Source organism: Diuraphis noxia, unplaced genomic scaffold (assembly GCF_037042655.1).
Source record: "Diuraphis noxia isolate RWA-SAM2 unplaced genomic scaffold, SU_Dnox_SAM2 contig0001, whole genome shotgun sequence".
Taxonomy (NCBI): domain Eukaryota; kingdom Metazoa; phylum Arthropoda; class Insecta; order Hemiptera; family Aphididae; genus Diuraphis; species Diuraphis noxia.
Window position 1 is genome coordinate 102,315,265 of NW_028301711.1, and position 18,376 is coordinate 102,333,640.

The window sequence follows — 18,376 nt, forward strand, 5'->3', positions numbered from 1 at the left end:
GTTTCAATTTCTTCGATACTTCCACCATACTTTTGTAATCTACTAATTAGGCATAGTTGAAACTAATAATGTTAATAAATAATGCAACAATAAATTTAAAACGTTAGTTAAACCATCAAATTATAATAACTGTTGAACTACAATTATTTCAAGACTAAAACAGCCAACAACTCAATACAAAAATCGTCATTTTGTATGATGTATATACCTACTTAATAGACAATAGTTATGTACATTTTTAACTGTTTCAATTTTAAGTTTAGTTAGATATTATGATTGTATATTTGTATTTATTAAAGGTCGGATTGGATCATTGAGAAATTGGAAAATTGTCGAAGACTAACGAATTAAAGAGGATGCCGCCGCAGTAGGATTAAGTATAAAAATAGAGTACAGACGGTTTTTCTCTTATAGGTTTCTTATAATTTCCTCGTGACGAGCATTGCAAAACAAGATCGCAATAACCAACACATTATATTGTAGTACATTAGTGCAGTTATATTACTTATTAGTTATTAGAACATAATATTATACGAGAAACTTGATAATAAATTAATAAGTAATAAGCACAGACTTCTATATACAGAAACAGAAGTATAGTATTCTGTGAAAATAAGTAATAATTAAAATAGTACAGTATTTTAGTACTTTAGTACTTTAGTATTTACTAATCATTTGAAAGTTTGGCACTTTGTGGCACCATATTATTTTACCATTTAGTATCTATCTAATGTAGGCACCAGGCGGTATTCAGTAATTATTTATGTATTTATAGATTTTTATTTTTCCATTTATAATTGACTACGTTTATTTTTTCAGTACATTATTATTTTGAGTTAAAAAATAAAATGGATATAAATGAGTGTAATAAGGAACAAAAATGTAGAGCTGAGAAAATTGTAAAAAAAAAAAAATATTACATTTAGAAGCTTTCTAAAAGTATTCAATATTCAATTATTTTTCAAGGCCCAGAATAAAGAATTGAGTTTTAACTGAATTTTCATTTTAATAATAATTTTTTTGCGTATCTTCATACAAAAGAACTTTATAAGTTACATTCACTTTGTTGATAGAAAAAAGCTATATATATTATGCATTTTACAAAATAATACAATATAAAACTTGATCCAAATGATGTTGAAATGGGATTTCTGATTTAGTTTATGTTTTTAACTTTCGAAGTTTTTATATTTTACAGATTTATCTAACATATGGCTAGACGTGTATTTTATTATGTGAGCAAAAATTTGTGGTATTTTTCAAACAGTAGGTATCTACTACAGTATACTACCTACCCACACATTTAAAGGAGGTCAAGACGGTCAAGTGATATAATTATAAATATCATCATTCTTCATTTAATATCTGTCTGTGCTAACCACTTTTATACACAACATATAATAATATATTGGAAATAATAACAATAATGGGATAAATAATCGTTTTTTATAGATTTAATTAATACGGCTTATCATATTAATAGATGACGCCACACCCGCATGCGCAGTCTCCGTCTTAAGGTACGGTTTCCAAGCTGCGACTGGTCGTTGCGACTGGCCGCAACGATCAGCCGCAACGACTGGCCGCAGCGTATCGTCTGGTTTCCAACGTGCGACGCAGCATATCGGAAAGTTCAGTAACATACCTGAGAGAGCAGTGTTCAGACGTATTTAAATATTTATTACAATTATATTAAACCTTAATAATTAAAATTAATAACTACGTACTCAATACTACTAGAGATGGAACAAATTATTATCAATAATAACACAATTATTCAACTGTTATTGGAAGAGGAGCAAGAAGAAGATGAAATTCAAAATGCATCAAGTACTTCTAAAAGAAATTCTATTGACAAAATATACCAAACAAGAGAAACAGAAGGTTTTTTTGAAGTTTTAATTAATGGACATTTAAATCACAACAAACAAAAATTTCGAGAGTTTTTCCATTTAAATTTTGATCAATTTTCATATTTGCTATCATTGATAAAATTTGATATTACATTACCTCCTTCAAATAGAGTAAGAAAACCAATTACACCAGACGAAAAATTAGCGGTCACTTTGAGGTAAGTAAGTTCACTTAAATGTATGAGTCTACCAAATAACAATACTTTATTATCTACTAGGTACCTAGAGCCAGATAAATGAAATAAGTGGCCCTGGGCTAATTTATTTTGGGAGGCCCTAATTTTATATAAAAAAAAAGCGGGTAAGTAAGTGGATGTCGCTCTGCTGTATAGTAGTTTAAAAGTGGGTTACTGTAATGAATGGTATTAAATTTGAAATCAATGATATAATATCATTGTATACGAAAAACGATTCTGATCGGAGATGAGTTTTCAGTCTTGGATTTTTATACAATATTAATTATATTATTTTTAAAAAAAATGTAGGTACCTATAAAATAAATTCCAAATTAATCAAATTAGATTCATTATGTTACGTGGAACCTTTTTTCAAATTTTTAATCCTTAGCTATAAAAGTTAAACATTTTATAAATTTTTAACAACTGAAGAATTTGTAAATTTTCAATTAAACAAATTTTGTCAAAATTTGAACTTTAAATGGTTATAAAAAAAACGTGCCTATATATTTTTAATATTTTCTATCTGCTATTGTATTGACTTATGAGGAACCTTGTATAACATTTTCAAATTTTTGACCAAATGAATAAAATTTTCGCTCCGCTCAGAATCTAAATTTTTTTTTTTCGTGCATTAAGTATTATTTTAGTTATAAAATTTATAAGTTTCAATCAATAGTAGAAATATGTGTTTTATATGCTACGACTAAATATTTTTTTAAATTTTTAAATATAAATGATCGGCGATATACTTTGATCAGTTTCATTATTATCGAATTAAATACAATAAATTATACTAAATATGAAAATACATGCAAAATAAAAATATTGTGTATTTATACCTCCCTTATTTTACGAGCTATATATTGTAAGCGTATATACAGGGTGTCCCGCGAGGATTTACCCATTGCGATATCTCCTAAGATAATAAATATATTATAAATCTGTTTTTTTTATTAACCTCACATAGACAAGGGCTACATGTATTTTATTTTTTAATTTAATATGAATGTATATGTATCTTAAAATAAATGTTGTCAAAATCATTTTTTTTAAATTGCTTAGCTATAATTGTAGAAAAGCTGCAAGCCCATAATACTTTTTTGGGGGCCCCTTTTTCGGAAGCCCTGGGCTATAGCCCGCTTACCCCCCTCCCCCCGGCTCTGTTGGTACCTAGTAATATATTTACCAGCTTCAGTCATTGTAAAATAATTTGTGGTCTTTGTCGTCGGTGTTTACCACTTCAATGTTGTCTGTTTTAAAATTTGTTTTTATAAATATTATATTATATTAAAATCTTTTAAATTTTATAGATATCTTGCGACGGGAGAATCTTATCGATCTCTATCATTTGCGTTTAGAATATCTCATTGCTATATAAGTGCCATCATCAAAATTACACTATCAGCTTTAAAAAAACATTTAACGCCAATTTTTCTTCCCGATCCATCCACAGTGAATTTTAAAATCAAAGCAAACGAATTTTGGACAAAATGGAATTTTCCCAACTGTATTTTGGCGATTGATGGAAAACATGTCAGAATAAAATGCCCTAACAATACAGGATCCCTATTTTATAATTATAAGGAGTATTTTTCTATTGTACTTCTTGCTTTAGTTGACGCCAACTACAAGTTCATTGCCATTGACGTCGGTTCGTTCGGGAGAGAGGGTGACAGCGGAATATTTTTGAAGTCAACAATTGGTAAAAATATTCTAAATGGCACGTTTGGTTTTCCAGAAGATACACAATTACCTGGATCAGCCAAAATATTACCCCATGTTATTGTTGGGGATGAAGCTTTCAGACTTCATACAAACATAATGAAACCGTACACACGACAGTCTGCAAGATCCGACAAGTCAAAAGCTGTATTTAATTACAGATTAAGTCGGGCAAGGAGGGTAACAGAAAATGCCTTTGGATTACTCAGCCAAGTTTTCCGAGTATTATATCAACCTATACACATTGAGCCTTCAACATGCGATGACCTTATTGTTGTAATTTGCTGCTTGCATAATATGCTTAGAGATGCATTCATGGAAGAAAGTGGACGAGTATTTCAGGAATATGATTCAAGAGAACCGGCACCAGTCAACAACATATTTCCTATAGCCAGAGCAGGTGGTTATGCAAATTCAGAAGGCTTTATGGTGAGGGATCAGTTCAAGGAGTTTTTCAACAATGAAGGAGCAGTGTCGTGGCAAGAAAATAGATGAATATAAAAATAAAAGTTTTTAAATACATATAAAGAACTTATTTAATAGTATAAATGTATTTTATTTTATAGAAGCAGTATTAGCAGGTATATTAAATTAAATAATTATTAAAACTAATCAGTACAAAATTTAAATATGTCTTACCTATAAATATAATTATGTAGTGTTATTTTTCAGTATTATCATGATATAATTATTTATTTTATCAAATTTAACAATTAACACTTAATAAAAATGAATTCCTTATTGTATATTATAATATTGGTTTATTGGTGAACGTCCTGTTGAACTTGATTGAGATGGATCATCTTGGACTGAATGTTGTGACTGAAAAGGTATTTGATATTCCATCGTAGAACCATGAATAGGGTTTTGATTCAAATGCTTTTTTTCAATCTGTGGTATAGGAGAGTTAGACGGAAAGCTTGATTGAGATCTGTTATACATAAAATCAGGACTTGGCTGTTTGGGTGATAGAAAATCTCCAGAAGAAGAAGCAGATTGTTGGATGTTATTTTTTTCTAAAAGTTGAGACATTGAAAAATTGGACGATGGAGAATTTGAATGGGAAGTATCATCATAATAATCAGGCTGTGATTGAAAATGTTTGAGAATAGGAGTAGATTGAGTATGTTGAGCAAATTGTTTTTCCTCAATTTGTATAACTGAAGAATTTGATGATGAGCTAAAATATGGTATTGGTGAATTTGATAGAGACGAGTTATTACTATAAACAGAGTGAGGCTGAGTAGGTTTTGAAATTTTTATCGAGCTTGATGTTGTAGGTTCTCCTACCGAATATTTTTCTTGGAGATTTGACACTAAAGTTAAAGCTGCAATTTTTGCTTCAATAACACCTTTGGGAGGAAGATTTTTTACAGTCATTGCTATACTTTTAAAAAATATATCCACATCATCAACAGAATTTTCTCTGGCCAAAAGATACTCATTTTGAGATTGAATACTATTGATAATAGCTGTTCGGTCATTTGATCTTTTAATGAAATTTAATTTATCATGCTTTGATTTTATGCGTTTAGTAGTTTGTGGTAGTGTAGTGTCTTGTTGTTCTTGAAATTCTTCAACTGTATCATCAATACTATTGTCATCAGCCGAATAGGTAACATTGTCATTACAAACGTTTGTCACAGTACTAAAAAAAAATTAAAAAAACATGAAGTCCAGTATTACTATATGAGTGCAGTTATCATATTTGAGTTGTAAGACTTATTTTATTTGACCATTAACTTTCTATAAAGAAGTGCACTTATAATGATTTGTGTTTGATTACAAATAAGTTCAGTGATATGATTTTGTTTTTAATTATCCTTACGTGATGATAAAATAAAGAGTAATATTACTCTTAAGACGTCTTAGCTTGTAATATATTAATATAATATTGTGACATAAAAAATTATAGCATCAAGAAATGTTATTGTACTAATCAGCTGAGTTTATTGATTGGTCATTCCATAAAAATAAGTTCTTGATGTTTTTATGATTTTAAATTAATAAAATAATAAAATTTATTTTTTAATATGGTTTTATCATAAGAAATTAAGTAATATCTAATAGAATAATTAAAACAAATAATTTACTTGGTACCTAGGGGTGTTGTATAAGTGTATAACAAACAAAAATAAATTGAAAATTCTATTTTCTTTTTAATTAAAATACTAAAATAGTACACTATTTCAAGTACCCATTATTAAAAATTTAGGAGCAATAAGTTTTAGCTATGGTCAAGAATTCAAGAAACTCATTTTTATATTCAAGGTTTGGAATAAATTCCATTCAATTATTTTCAATGAATAAATTACCTATATAAAATTATAATACGAGTAAAATGTGTCAAGTATACAAAAATTTGTTTTTTTTTTGTTTAATTTTAATAGGTACCTACATTGAATAGCTTTTGTCAAACAATTGTTACCTTGTTTATGCCTTTTAAGGTTTTGTGAAAAGAAAATATTATTATAATTTGTTTACAAAAATAATTGTTTTAAGTCCATATATATCCAAATTTATTTTGTCACAAAATTATAAGTCCATATAAGTTTTTAAAAATGTCACTAAAATAAATTAATAAATGTTATATAAATTAAAGTAATATATCAAATGGAAACTAAATGTATTTTTAAGTTAATTTCAGTTTGAAAAACTAATTGTGTAAATATTACTTATGTTAAATTTAAAATAGCTCTCCTGCACAATTTAAATTTTGTGACTTACAACAAGTGTGCACCGAGCTATCAATATGCTACCACAATTTTATGATCGATCATATTCAGGGCCAAATTTAGGATTGTGGAGGCCCCAGGGCCCATAATATAAGGTTGACACACATATATACTTACATGCTTTAAAACTTCAAAATTGTATTACTAATATTATTATGTAGGTATGATGTTATTTTATAAATACAGATATAAAAAAGGTGGGCAAGTGGTTAGTGGGTGTCACACTGCTGTTTAAATGTATAATAGGTTTCAAGGGAGTAGCTGTAATGGATTGTGTTAAATTTAAATTCAATGATATAATATAATTTTAAATCCTAAGCTATGAAAGTTGAAGAGATTTTATAAATTTTTAACTCCAATATAATTTAAAAAAATTGTGTGTATGTATTTTTAATATTTTTTAACAAAACTAAAAAAGCACTAGAAAAAAGGTTAATAATTTTACATAGTTAATTGGTTTGCTTACTTTCTTTCATATTCAACACTATTCAAAAATACCAAATTGTCAGCCAATACCCATTTTTTTTTTTGATGTAAATGGTGATCCTGTTCCCAGTTTTTTTTTATTTCTCATATATGTGTCACGAATGTTTCGCCATCGTTTTTTACAATCATCAGCTAAAATAGTCAAAAAAAGTTTTAGAAATACTAGCAAAATACTCAATAGTGTCTTTAGATAAAGCAACAGGAATTAAAAATTTTAATTCATATTTTATTCTTATAATTTAGGTAGGTATATTATTTGATATATATTATATATATATATTAATTATAAAACATGCATATTATTTTTCATTTCCTTTCTAAATTATTGAACTATATAAAATTTTGTAATATACAAATAAAATAAAATTGTATGTGTATACTGTACATATATGTTTAATTACCTATTATAATGAATCGTACATTGATTCAACAGTAAAAATATTGTATTTTAATTTGCACAAAGCCCAAAAAACGTGTTTAGCTCTAAATATTGTTTAATGTTTTCAAAATATAACAAAATAAATACTTAAAAAAAATCTTAAGTAGATAATTGAATAACATACTTGTTCTTCCAACAATACTAGAGATGCTGTTCCAAATAGCATCTTTGAAATTAACATCTCTGTGTTTTTCGAGAGAGCTATCATACAGAACACGATTTTTTCCTACTTCTTCAATTAATTTCTCATCTTCTGTGGCTGTAAATACTGTTTTCGACATAATAAAGCTTACGGTTTTAAAATTTAAGCACAGTACAATAAACAAACATAATTTAATTATTTAAACATGCGGGAAAAAACAATGACACGCAGTGCGACTCACGCTGATACTGCTTCACCGACCAGTTCAATTGTCGGCCGCAACGACTATTTCTGAAACGCATACGTCGATCGCGTGTTGGAAACCACGCTCGCAATTATAAATAGCACCAGTCGGACTGCGTGAGTCGTTGCGGCCAGTCGCAACGACCAGTCGCAGCTTGGAAACCGTACCTTTACACACACGTAAAACATAGTAAAAACTGTTTTGCGCGGAACAACTTTTCTCTCTCTGTATTTAATTTTTATAATAGAATTATCAGAATTCAACAACGCATAGGTAAGAACTTTATCTGTGTCGTAGAGCCGTTATTTTTTTTGATAACATAAATATAATTAAAGTAAACAGCTTAAGAAAATACATTTATTTTGTCATTTAGTTATTAAAAATTATTGGTTTGTTCCATAAAAATAAAAATTACGACGCTACGGCACAGATAAAGTTCTTATCTATGCGTTGTGGAATTCTGATAATTCTATTATAAATACTGTGGGAAAAAATTGTCCCACGTAAGTACAGTTTTTACTATGTTCTACGTTTGTACAACGGAACAACACATGCGGGTGTGACATCCTCTTAAAAATGTACCAACCGCCAGACTGTCCTTAATCGACTTAAAAAATTGTTTAAATATATTATACGGTTTTGATTTCTATGACGTGCTCTTTTTATTTCTATTAACTTGTAAGTTTTATAATCAACTACATTTTGAAATTGATATTATACTCCACTCATCTGATCATTAAATACTTATAAAGTTATAACTACTCGTCCTGAATTCGATTATTAGGTATGTATCGAAATACTTGGAGAAATGTTCTGCTTTCGAATATGAAGTTGAAATCGTATGTTGTTTTCCAAAAAAGTAAAAAAGAAATTTAAATATTTATACTCATAGTTTCGAAAATCTGATTTCATATAATACCTATATTTTTGTAAATGTATATTTGTGATAATTAGGGCTCAGGACTTAATGCACTTAGAAAGTACTAAACATTTATGCGCTTAAAAAGGTACAAATATGCTCTAAAAATATGCACTTCTATTTTATTTTTTTCCACAAAATGTTCATTTACACAAATATTTTATAAAATTATAAATATAGAAGAAGAAAGTAATACGTACGGTATTCCAACACAAAACTATTAAGACTTAGACGATTTGTTGCAGATTGTTTGGTTTTTGACATAATGAAATACAAATAGTATAGGTAGGTAATTGAAGCAAGAAAAACGAAGTGTAATACTACAACTTACTAACAAGGAAGTGTAAGACAAAACTGGCAACAATTTCAGGCTGTCATCCCATCAAAAATGGTTATTGAATTATTTCACTAGAAAAGTATCTATTGGAAAATAATCGTCTTTATTATTTCGATAGCAGTTGTTTCTATCATGGATATTTTGTATAATATTCTATTTTAGATAAATCTACCTGTAGGTAGTTATAATTTATAAATATTTATACATTATATTAATCAATAGGGGAAAACTATTGTTTTTAATGTCAAATGGAAATTTGAAAAATACGATACAAAAATATCTAGTAACAAATAGTAAGTTCTCTCAATATGAATATATTGAGAAAAAATATGTTTTATTTATGAATTTGCATACTGAAAATTATAATATATACTCTAAAAAATGTAAAATTAAGAACGTGCTTTAAAATTCAAAAATCATCAAAATATGTAGGTACTATAAACTGTCGATATGTCTTTCATATAGTGTCTTGAAATGAATTTCTAGGTTCTAGCTCCCATAGCATTATAGCAATAAATGGTTAAAAAATAAAACATGGCAAATGCAACAACTTGGAAAATGTGAGCCCTAGTGATAATGATATAATAATGTTTTATGGGATGAGAAAAGTGAGGCATCACCTCACTTATTATAATTTCAGAAATTGAAAAATGTTATGTTATATTACTTATATTGGTACTTACTATTTTTAGTTTTATTAGTTGACTTTAATTTAAAATATTTAATACATATTTATAAGTTACTAGATGCATTAGATAATCAAAGCTTTTAAAAATTGAATTTTTTGTTATTCAAAACCTACACGAAATCCAAGAATGGCTGCGAGTCGCTATAACGTTATGACTTATGACATTAACTATCATAGCCGTTGCCGTTTGATACTTCACTCGGTGCCGCCACCGCTATATCGTTAGAGGTTCGTCATTCGGCAGTAGCCATATTTACGAAAATTTAAATCGGAAAAACGTGCGTATGACGCATGCGTACTGTACATGTGGTCGTGAAACGAGCCCGTGTCGTAAATCGTTGTGCACAAAATATCAAGGGACCGGGGCCTATCATTTTTTTAAGGGGTAGTATATAGGCAACTCATATGACATGTACACGTAGACTGAATCATTGTGCGAGTAATAAATTGTTGAAGATTATAAAACAAAATAAAAATAGTGTGAATAAACCGCTGTCTTTTTAAACCACATTTTGATATGTTGTGGAAAATAGAATTTTTTTTAAATTGCATAACTTTGATTAAAACCACTAAAAGCGGTGGATAGTAAATTAAGCATAATAAATTCTTTAAGCTCGATTGTAATTTTCAAATAAATTGCGGAATTCATAGATTTGTATACTAGGTAGGCTATTTAGAAAAGTTCTTTAAAATGAAAAATTGAAAATTGACTTCTAATAAGCTAAGTTTATCAAAGAATTCATAGTATATTCATTATACATTACAATCTAAATCAAACATCTGAGAGAACTTTAGATCGTGTTGCCTCTTTCTAAAAAACATACAATATAGCTGATTTGTGTAAAGTAGAATCAATTTTAATTTTGTATCTTTAGTATTTGTCTATAATTACCAAACAGTTCAATCAACCTTAATTAAAGTATAAAATTAAAAAAATGGATCACTACAGGCATAATTGCATCGATACAGCATTAATATTTTTTTCTATAAATGTTGGTGAAAAAATAAAAAAAAAGATTAATTTACTTTAAGCAAAATTTTCACAATACATAAATCTAATTCTAAAGCTAATATAGACTCTATTTTACTTCTGTCAATCTCTAAAGATGAAATTAAAAATGTTGTGCTCAGTAGTAAGGAAAAGAAATTTTTTTTATATAATATAGAGTTAGCAAATCATGTTTTGAAGTAGGTACATTATTAATGTCATTATCATACCCTTAGAATTTATTTTTAATTTTTTATTAGCTTTTGGAATTTTTCCAAATACACTTTACAAAATTATTATAATTTAAACAGGGAACTAAAAATATTTGTATAAATTATCGGCCAATATCTCTAACTTATAGTTTATACTTTATCTAATTCTAAAGTGCTTGAAAAATGTATAAAATCAAGATTATATGAGTTTCTTAACACATCACATATTATCTCTATTAATCAATTTGAGTTCAGAAAAAATAAAGGAACATCAAAAGCGCTATAAAATATTGTAAGTAATATCCATAAAAAAACTTTATGAGAATTATTTTTTAATAGGTATTTTTCTTAAATCTTATTAAAATCTTAAAGTGTACATGATATTATTGTATTAATTTAGTACCATAATTTATGAATTATACCAATAAATTCACTTCTGAACAATAAATGATTTAGGTATTAAAAATATTGAATGTTGATAATTATTTTTATAAATGGTATTTTCACTTTATCATACTTTCAACTACTTAAAAATATTTAAGCCTATTTGAAAATTCAGTGACAACCAAATAATCAGTCATTCGTGTTGATGGTGATTGAAAAACGAGTTCTTAATAGCTTAGATAATGATATGATTAAATTTAAGTTGTTGAAAAATCAAAATTTTTTTTTATATTCATAAATTATAGGTTATTAAATCTATAATAATATATAAAAGAAGAAAATTGTTCAATTGCTCCAGACAATCTCTAGAACTATTTAACTAATTTTAAACATATTTTTACCATCAGAAAAATACACTATCCCAAGGAATTACAGACTATATTTTGTCTTGATAAGTACCTTTAATGATTTTAATTGCAAATTTTTATAGAAATAATATAAATAATAAATAATAATTTATTTTCATTTATTATAATTTATAGGGCTATTGGTCACACAATTTAGCATAGATAATTTATTATTAATTAATATGAAATTAGCAATTGGTTATTTGGGACCGGTTTTAAAACATATAAGAACAAAAAAGTAGTCATGATTCAATACAATTTTAGACCTGTGTTTTATATGACTAATATAGATATTTTATAGAGATTAGAATCAGGTAAATCCACGGGAATTTTTCACGAGAAGTTTTGAACATCACTACACTAGGTATTAAATGACAAATTTTGAATCATACAGAGTTGGCATTTTGAACAGTCAATAAAGTGTATGGTATCAATTAGTATTAAATAAAATTCAATAGTTAGGTAATGAAATAAAAAAATTGACATTTCTATGTATAAATATTAAATGAAAATATTTAAGTAAAAAATCTATTTATTAATAAATTATAAAATTTATTTAATGGATTTAGTTTATCATATCTCATTTCATTGATTTTACTTAGCAATACTTGTTAGCAACTTATTTAGCTCTATTATTTAATATTTATTATTATTTTTTAGAATAAGTAAATTTAAAACTTAATTCAGTCATACACATGACAATAACATAATTGGCTGTATGCAAAACATAAAATGTGGGTAACATACTATACTCAAATTTTAATATTATGTTCAGCATAGAATTAAGAAATTATTATAAAAATAATAAAAATATAGTAATGTATTGATAGTTTACTTAATTACAAATTAGTAGATTATGACTACATTCCTCACAACATACAAAATATCAATTTTAATAGAAACATATTCATCATAACAATTTTATAAATATCAATAATAATATTAAAATAATTATTGGAAAACTAATTATATAATAATTCAAATCTATAATCTATAATTATAATCTTAATTTTTACTGAATGTGATAACATAATAACTACATATTGAGGAGTGGGAGATTCATCAAGCATTTTAATAAAAATAATGGGTGATATAGACTTATTATTATAAAGAAATAATATATACAAAAACAATAAATAATCAAAAAAATTGTGATTTAATAAATTAATAGATTATAATACAATTATACATAATTTTTAGAAGTAATAAAAATTTGTAATACATTGGGAAAAATTTTGTTTCCAGTAATACATGGGAATAATGTTTATTAGTTTATTACTAAAAGTAAATTTATATCAAAATTAGTCTGCCATAAGCTTTGATGGCTGTTTTTTTAGTAGCTTTTGTATGCAATTTCTTAATTAAAGTGATTAATAAATATGTTAACTGTTGGAGCATTTATTCCAGAAAAATGTGAGTAAAAGAACCAAATATTGTTGGAATATAAATTAATTTTACTCAGCCCAAAACCTGAAAAAAAAAAATGTTAAAGTAAAGTTTTGTATAATAACGAGAGTTATAATTCTGGCTATGGCCAATAATTTAAAATAACTTATAAGATAAAATAAATAATAAATATATGTATAATTTTTAAGTCACATACTTTAACAAATAATTTATTTCTAAACAAATTGTTTTTTATTTGTAAGACATCATAATTTATAATTGGTTTCAATGTATTCAATTAAAGGTAAAATAGTTTAGAATAATAACACTATTTTAATTCTCAGAAAACCTAAATGCAACAAAAATAAAATACACATTAACTGTTGGTACAAAATTACTTGAAGAAATTTAAATACGGATAATTACGCATACATTTACTAAATTTAAGTAGTATTCATTATTCAAATTTAGTATGTATAATTTAGTAGATATAGATCCTAAACATAAATTTGAAAATTGTCATTTTTAATATTTTGTTTTACATTTACCTATGCAATACTGCTATTAAAAATTATTGTTGAATCATTGCAATATAAAAAGTGATATTTAAGTCATATAGATTATAAAATATTTTATAACCAATTATTAATTTACAAGGTTTGATTTAAGTGCCTTCAGATATGAGATATAATCTAAATAAAAAATATTTTATATTTGAGAAGACGCACTGGAAATTACATTTTTTTAAGATTTTTGTAGTGATCTAATGGTTTTTGCTTGATCCAGGTTTCAAACTAAAAATTTGTATGGATTCTAGATCTAATATAGATTAACATTATACCATAGTTTTATAATATAATATTAAAAAGATGTCAGCAGGCTATTTGTTTTCTCTCTGGCTCGCCCTCAACATAGACAAAACACAATATGCAGAATCATTTTTCTGTTTCTAATTAATCTTAGAGTAAAATCACCTATTAAAAAAAAAAATAGAGAATAATATTTTTGAGGAATGACATATCAATATTATATTTTATTGTTGATTTCGTATTCAATTCAAAATAAACAAAAAATTTAGTAAACTTAAATTATGTTTAAATTGTTTTGAAACAATTTTTAGACAAATCAATATGCTATGCCCTCAAAAATATTATTCTCTATCATTTTTGAACCAGGTGAATTTACTCTAAGATTACTTAATAACATAGAAAAATGATTCAGCGTAAATGTGTTTTGTCTATGTTGAGCGTTGACCAGAGAGAGAGAAAATAAATAGTGTGTTGATATGCCCTTAAAACAAAATGAAATTTTTTATTTTTACTTTTTTTAAATAATACTTAATAATAACTCATAACAAACTTTACTATTAATATTTTTTAATGGTGTAACAGCCTCAACTTTTTTTCTTTCTTGAGGGTTCAAAGGTTCATACAGATTGTTCAGAATTTTTAGGTGTATTCTAGTTTAGTTTTTGGCAGTAGACAAGGAGCTGTATCACTGTTTAAAGTTCATTGCAGTTTTGGTACAGTAATAGTTCCTCTTCTCATATGATCGTAGGACATCTAAAAAAAATGTAAAATGGTTTATTAAAAAAAAAAATATATATATATATATATTTATTTTTAAACCCTAACATCTATAAATGAGAATGAAGATAGTAGATACTTAATTAAATATTCAAAACTAGTACATTAAATACTCAAATACATTAATACTATATTACTAAATAATTTATGATATGTCAGGTCTGCAGGTCTAAACATAGTAAAATAGCAAAAAAACATAATCTTTTCTATCACAGACAGGGTCTTTTGATTGATTGATTTTTATTTAATAAACATTAAATATAATTATGTAGGCTTTAAATATTATAATAATATAGGTAACCAATCAGAAATTTTGAAGTAAAATAATAAATTAGTTTTTCAAAAATAGTTTTAGTAAAATAATAATAATATTTTACTAAAGGAATAAAAATATAAATAAATATCTATTATATTAAAATAGAATGAGTCACTTTTATTTTATTTTATTATTGATATAGATTAACAATATTCAAAATTTAACACCTAATATAGTATAATTAAATGTTATCGTCAATTATGTAAATAAGATAAATTTTAATAATTAATAACGTAAATGCCTAGCTAATATCATAAACTTCTAACATTAGTAGACAATATTGTCAATACCTAGGCATTAACTGACAACATGGGCCATGTAGTGGAAATGAAATATTTTGTTAACACATTAATTTACTTTTATGACTAGGAAATATCCTTAATGTCTAATATTGATAGACAATGTTGATAATATTTTTAAAGAGAAATATTTTAATTGGGTCAGAAATTTAATAATATTAATTACATAAATAATACAATATTAATATTACATAAATAAAATAAATTGAATAATTTATTTTCACAATTCGATGTACTGTACACTTTGAAGGTAGGTATAGGTAGATACTAGCATTGATTTTATAATATATTATAAAATCAATGGTAATATCTACTATATGTAGAGATACAAAATATGTGTTATACATTGGACTAGTAGGTGTGCGTGAATTCAAATATTATTATTTAATTAATTATTATAACAAATAAATTATTGCGATTTATATTATATACATACTAAACAGACGACAGATATATTATCCTATAGACATCTTTTACTTAATAGGTACCTAATATACAACCAACGAATCATCAGAGTTGGAAAGTACATTATTTTTATTACTGATTATATATAATTAAATATGTAAATCAATTTTACATCACAAGGCCATTTCTAATTGAATAAATAAATAGTTTTTTTTTTTTTTATATAAATTAATAAGACTTTATCATTAAATTATAAAATTAAAATAAATAGTTGATTTAATATTTTTGTAAATCATGTCTGGAGTTGTTTGGAATTATTGTCATAACTTAGAAAATGTTTTTAAACGCACCAGTGCCAAAATATAATTGACATTAACATTATTTCCTAGTCAATATTGTATACTGTTTAATTTGATCAGAAATATTTTTATTTACTATTCATTAACATTAATTTCTTAATTTTTGTTTTAACTGGTAACATATTATACACTATACAGAGTGTTCACAACAAGAGATACATTACTAAGGTCAAGATGGGAATTTCATATGAGTAAAGACTAAAGAGAGATGATAGTACTGTACTTTTGCATGTAACTACAGCTTATCTTTTTTTTAATGACAACAATTTTTTAGAGATTTGAATAGCCATTTTTTTTTAAATTTTTGTATTAAGTTTGTTTTTAATCGAAAATTGACATAGTTAGTGTAAACTTAAATTCACAAATTTTCTTCTTAGCTTCATAATTAAGTAAGTTTATATTTCTTAAGAGGACGTGCACCTGCATATATTGGAACCGTCTTACAAGTGCGTAGCATAGCAAATTTTACACTCAGCAATCCATATTTAGCTCCATTAGTTTAAAATTTAGAGTGAATTGACCTCTTATCAAAATTAAAGTGAGTTATGGGTTTTTTAGAGATGTACAATTTTAAATTTTAAAGTACTCATAACTCGCTTTAAAATTAAAATATATTAAAAATCCTGATATTAACTAGATAATAATTTTATCTTTAAACTTTATAAGAGGTTAATACATTCTATTTTGTATAACAAAAAGCTAAACGTGATCTTCTGAACATAAAATTTGTTATGTTACCCACTTGTAAGACAAAGACAACACATGCGGGTGCGACGTCTTCTTAAACTAGAATAAAATCTTACAGTTTTGAATTTATAAGCTGTTATTTGTTGATCTATAGATTATGTTATCACATAACATTTTAATAACACATGCGACCATAAGTTGAACACTGGTATTGACTGTTCATTATTCATGAGCTTAATTGTGTATCTTCTGCAGAAAGTTTTTATAGTATCTGCTTATGACAAGTATCTATAAATAGAGAAACCTCTATTAATTTATTAACTATTAAAATATTTACTTTTACAAACTCTTTTTTAATGGCAATTAACATGGATTTATTATTGATAATAAAATATCAAACGTAACTGTTTACTGACCTTTTTAAGCAGAATACTATAATTAAATTTGGTAACGTGCTTGAAGGGTTTTGAGAAGAGATTCTGTGTTGTAGTAATTATTCCGCTTTAACTACGCATCATAAATCGATAATTTATTGATTATCGATAGATTTTATACAATTATAAATTATACCAACTTCAATCACACCATAGACTTAATACCCAGCATTGTTTGTCTGCCTATAAAACATAAGTAATAAGACTTAATAAAATTTACATTTGTATGATAATAATAATAATATAATATAGCTGCAATAATCCAAACAATAAAAATAGTACTTCATCAAATGTTAATTTTGTGAAATAGTTTATTATATTTGTTTTCCAAAATTCAAGATTTGAACCATTAAATATGTATACTTATACAATGAATCACTTTTGAAAAATACTTTTAATGCTAATTGTTCAAAGGTCAGAGATACCTGTAGTAGTACATAATTAATTCTATATAAATTAATGGTTAAAAATAATACTATAGATGCCCTAATCTGAAATGATGTAGACTACTAGATCATCAATTTATGATCTAGTTTTTTACAACAACAATAATCTATTAAAATTTAAAAAAAAACTTACCACAACAGTCTACAAGTTTTTAATTCTCTAAGTGGACAATCCATTGTTTCTATTATTATTTTGATATCAATTTATGAAAACGGTGTAAAAATTGAATTGAAATTAAAATGACTAATCTATTGAAAACGTTCAGAATGTAGTCTAACATTTTATCACTAACTGACAAACCTTGTACGTCTTATCAGTAGATATTTGGAATGTCGCAGGAAGGTGTTGAATTGATAATATTATGTTATTATTATTATTTTAAATATGATAACTTCGATGATTGACATTCATATTCAAAAATTAAAATCATTAATTGTTATTTCGAGGTTTGGCTAATGGACAGAGGCGTGTAGCGTGTTTAACGAGGGGCAAAGGTGGCATATGCCCCCGGCGGCGAAATTTGAAAACATTATTTTATAAGTCAACATCTTATAGAATAAATTATGAATTTCATTAAAAATGACTTTGCTACAGCAAAATCTAGAGTGATATTATTTTAATTATCTTGTTAAAACAAGTACACATTTTATGTATATTATTAG

At 25.8% G+C, this 18,376-nt stretch overlaps 1 protein-coding gene and 1 long non-coding RNA gene across 2 annotated transcripts; both read right to left on the reverse strand.

The window, feature by feature from the left end:
- Positions 1 to 4,552: 4,552 nt before the first annotated feature.
- LOC149062939 (uncharacterized) lies at positions 4,553 to 7,854 on the reverse strand. The gene is made up of 3 exons (XM_089217859.1): positions 7,599 to 7,854; positions 7,016 to 7,167; positions 4,553 to 5,462 (listed from the first exon to the last, which is right to left on the reverse strand). The coding sequence occupies exon 3, from the start codon at positions 5,192 to 5,194 to the stop codon at positions 4,553 to 4,555; it is 642 nt and encodes a 213-aa protein (XP_089073985.1). The 5' UTR covers positions 5,195 to 5,462; positions 7,016 to 7,167; positions 7,599 to 7,854.
- A 4,043-nt stretch (positions 7,855 to 11,897) lies between these two features.
- Positions 11,898 to 18,005, reverse strand: LOC107166307 (uncharacterized). The gene is made up of 5 exons (XR_001506122.2): positions 17,847 to 18,005; positions 17,250 to 17,450; positions 16,950 to 17,121; positions 14,546 to 14,743; positions 11,898 to 13,265 (listed from the first exon to the last, which is right to left on the reverse strand). It is a non-coding gene; the product is annotated as an uncharacterized LOC107166307 (long non-coding RNA).
- Between the last annotated feature and the right edge of the window lie 371 nt (positions 18,006 to 18,376).

Excerpts from the sequence above, each read along its gene's own strand:
- LOC149062939 (XM_089217859.1), bottom strand. The coding sequence starts at position 5,194 with ATGACTGTAAAAAATCTTCCTCCCAAAGGTGTTATTGAAGCAAAAATT.